The 3,286-nt window shown below is 56.3% G+C and overlaps 1 protein-coding gene across 1 annotated transcript; it reads left to right on the forward strand.

Annotated features, from left to right (window-relative positions):
- Window positions 1–521: 521 nt before the first annotated feature.
- On the forward strand, window positions 522–2,996 carry LOC121337147 (urokinase plasminogen activator surface receptor-like). Its single transcript, XM_041407037.1, has 3 exons — window positions 522–597; window positions 2,508–2,648; window positions 2,794–2,996. Exons 1-3 carry the CDS (start codon window positions 522–524, stop codon window positions 2,976–2,978), a joined length of 402 nt encoding a protein of 133 aa, XP_041262971.1. The 3' UTR covers window positions 2,979–2,996.
- Window positions 2,997–3,286: the final 290 nt, after the last annotated feature.

The following is a 3,286-nucleotide window of genomic DNA, read 5'->3' on the forward strand; positions in this document are numbered from 1 at the left end:
AGAAAAAAAAAAAAAAAAAAAAAAGAAAAAGAAAAAAACCAAGTAAAACCATACATCTCCCCAAACCCCTTCTGCCTAATCCAACTGAATTAGAGGATTTCGAAGTGGATTTAAAACTAAACCTTGATTAGGGAGAATTTCTCTCCAAGAGCTGCTGCACGCTGGTATTAATGGGAAGTGATCGTGGACAGAGGAAATAGGACAGAAATAACCGAGGGTAGCACATACGCACTCAGGTCTGTGCACGAACTGAAAGAATCGGGGAATTTCTCCAGAGGAAAAGGGAAAAATTCAACATCGACAGAAGGAGCCTGGGTGCCAGGGGCTGGCTGGGCAAGCGGGGAGCAGCCACATCCCTGCTGCACCAAAAACACCTCCCTGGACCCGCGGGAAGGGCTCGCAGGTGAGGAGGCAGCGCCGAGCACCAGGACGGCCAGGGCGAAGAGCCGGGAGGAGAGGAGGTCTCAGCCCGCTCCCCCAGAGCCCCTGTTCACCCCGGAGGACCCCCGGAGATGCCCCCCATGCTCTGCGGACACATGGCCGGAGGTGCCCATGGGATCCTGTCTCTGCTGACCGTGGTGTTCGTGCTGCCGGAGGGTGAGTGCTGCTCTCCCGGGGTGCGGCCGTGCCTCGGAGCCACAGTTTGTATCCTCCCTAAACCCGACTGGCCCAGGTGGGATTGACCCTTTTCCATTGTCCCTAAACCCGACTGACCCAGGTGGAATTTACCCTTTCCCATCCCCACTAAACCTGACTTGCCCAGGTGGGATTGACCCTTTTCCATCCTCTCTTAACCCGACTGGCCAGGTGGGATTGACCCTTTTCCATCCTCCCTAAACCTGACTTGCACAGATGGGATTGATCCTTTTCCATCCTCCCTCAACCCCACGTGCCCGGGGGGGATTTACGCTTTTCCATCCTCTCTTAACCCGACTGGCCAGGTGGGATTGACCCTTTTCCATCCTCTCTTAACCCAATTGGCCAGGTGGGATTTACTCTTTTCCATCTTCCCTAAACCCGACTTGCCCAGGTGGAATTTACCCTTTTCCATCCTCCCTGAGCCCCACTTGCCCAGGTGGGATTTACGCTTTTCCATCCTCTCTTAACCCAACTGGCCAGGTGGGATTTACCCTTTTCCATCCTCCCTAAACCCGACTGGCCCAGGTGGGATTTACCCTTTTCCATCCTCCCTAAGCCCCACTTGCCCAGGTGGAATTTACCCTTTTCCATCTTCCCTAAGCCCCACTTGCCCAGATGAGATTGATCCTTTTCCATCCTCCCTAAGCCCCACTTGCCCAGGTGGAATTTACCCTTTCCCATCCCCACTAAACCTGACTTGCCCAGGCGGGATTTACCCTTTTCCATCCTCCCTAAGCCCCACTTGCCCAGGTGGGATTTACCCTTTTCCATCCTCCCTAAACCTGACTTGCCCAGGTGCCCCAAGCCATGCAGCTGTGTGCTGGTGGTTTTAGGATGGAGGTAATGTCAGTGTTTTGTACAAAAGGGCAGAGTGCCAGGATTTGGGACCCCCTGGGCTCCTCTTCCCTGGTTTGGCCAGGGCAGGGACTCCCCTTGCTGTGCCTGGCTGTGTGAGGGTGCTCAAAACCTGTGGGAGCAGATTTTGAGCCCCCCAAAACCCTGTGGGAGCACAGGAGGGCTCAGGAAGGGCTCTGGGTCAGTGTTCAGAGGTGAGGAAAGGCAATAGCAGCAACCTGATTAATCAATAGAGGTTGCCTTAACCTCCACAGCAGAGGTGGATGGTGTAAATTAATATCCTTTAAAGGCTTTTTGGTGTGTGTTGTGGTTTTTGTTTTGGGGTTGGTTTTTTTTAAGAAACCTGAGAAACAGCTTAATTCCCATTGTGGCAATTTCCAGCCACACTGGCTGCAGGGAAGGGCTGAGCTGCTGCCAGTGCAAGTGTGCGAAGCCCTGGGGACACCCCTGAGGCCATTGGCCCGGGGTCACAGGCACGGTGGCTCTGGTGCTCTGAAGGAGGATTTCCCTTCTCTTTCCGAGCAGGTTTGCCTTCCTGACAGACCCTGTGATAACATCAGGACTGTGTCCAGGGGGAAAACCAAACCACGCTGATAAACCCATCCCTCTGGAGCAAATACCTCCAAAACAGGCACAGCTAAACTGGAGAAATTTGGTGAAAAAGGGAAAATCTGTTTCTGAGCGCGACCGAGCCCTGACTCAGTGGTGTCTGTGAGGTTTCACCTACTCTTTACACCCCGTTTCAAACCTCCCTTGTTCCCACAGTTTGATCCCAGCTCAAATCCCCGGCTAATCTCTGATTTCGCACTGACCTCTAGTGGGAGATGAGTCTGGATTTTTACCCACTGGGTAAACAAGTGACGGGCAGCTCCGGGCTCCGGCTTAATGCGACTTGGCAAGGCAGGGAGCGCTGCGAGGCCGTCGCTAGAGAGCAGCTCGGAACGAGCTGAAGCCTTTTCCCCCCTGGAAAAAAAAAAAAAAATCCAGCCGCGTTTCTTCTGGTTCTTGTTTAGTGTCTGGACTCCAGTGTTATGGCTGCAACATCGTGGTTGGCACCAAAAACGTGGACATGGGGTGCTCCAAGCCCGAGGTGATCACCTGCTCCCAGTCCCACCAGGGCTTCAAGCACCGGTTCTGCATTAAAACAGAGAGCGGTGAGTCCGCCCCCGGGGCCGGGGCTGCGGGGGCTGCTCCAGCCGCTGTTCCCCCCCCAAAATCAACCTCGCAGGGGCTGTCCCCTGTGCCAGGCTGCCACAGCATCCCGTGCCGCTGATGTCCCTCCCTGTGCTTGCTTTGCAGTGGTCCTGGGCATCCTGCTGACCAGCGGCTGTGCCACCTCTCGCCACTGCCAGCAGCAGGAGCTGCCGGGGGTCCGCATCCACTGCTGCGACAGCGACCTGTGCAACGCCTCCCCCGGAGCCCCCCGGCCGCCCCCCGGCCACCTCCTGCTGCCCTGCATCCTCGCTGCCCTGCTCCTCTCCTGATGGCCCCAGCATGGGATGGGGCAGATTTTATGGCTGCAGGATGGGGATGGGGCAGAGCTTATGATCCGAGGGTCGGGATGGGGCAGAGTTTGTGGCCCGAGGGTCGGGATGGGACAGAGTTTATGGCCCGAGGGTCGGGATGGGGCAGAGTTGGTGGCCCCAGGGTCGGGATGGGGCAGAGCTGATGGCTCAAGGATTGGGATGGGGCAGAGTTTATGGCCCCACGACCAGGATGGGGCAGAGCTGATGGCCCGAGGATGGGGATGGGGCAGAGTTTGTGGCTCCAGGACGGGGATGGGGCAGAGTTT

Source organism: Onychostruthus taczanowskii, unplaced genomic scaffold (genome assembly GCF_017590055.1).
Source record: "Onychostruthus taczanowskii isolate IOZ18803 unplaced genomic scaffold, ASM1759005v1 scaffold25, whole genome shotgun sequence".
In the NCBI taxonomy this organism is placed as follows: Eukaryota; Metazoa; Chordata; class Aves; order Passeriformes; family Passeridae; genus Onychostruthus; species Onychostruthus taczanowskii.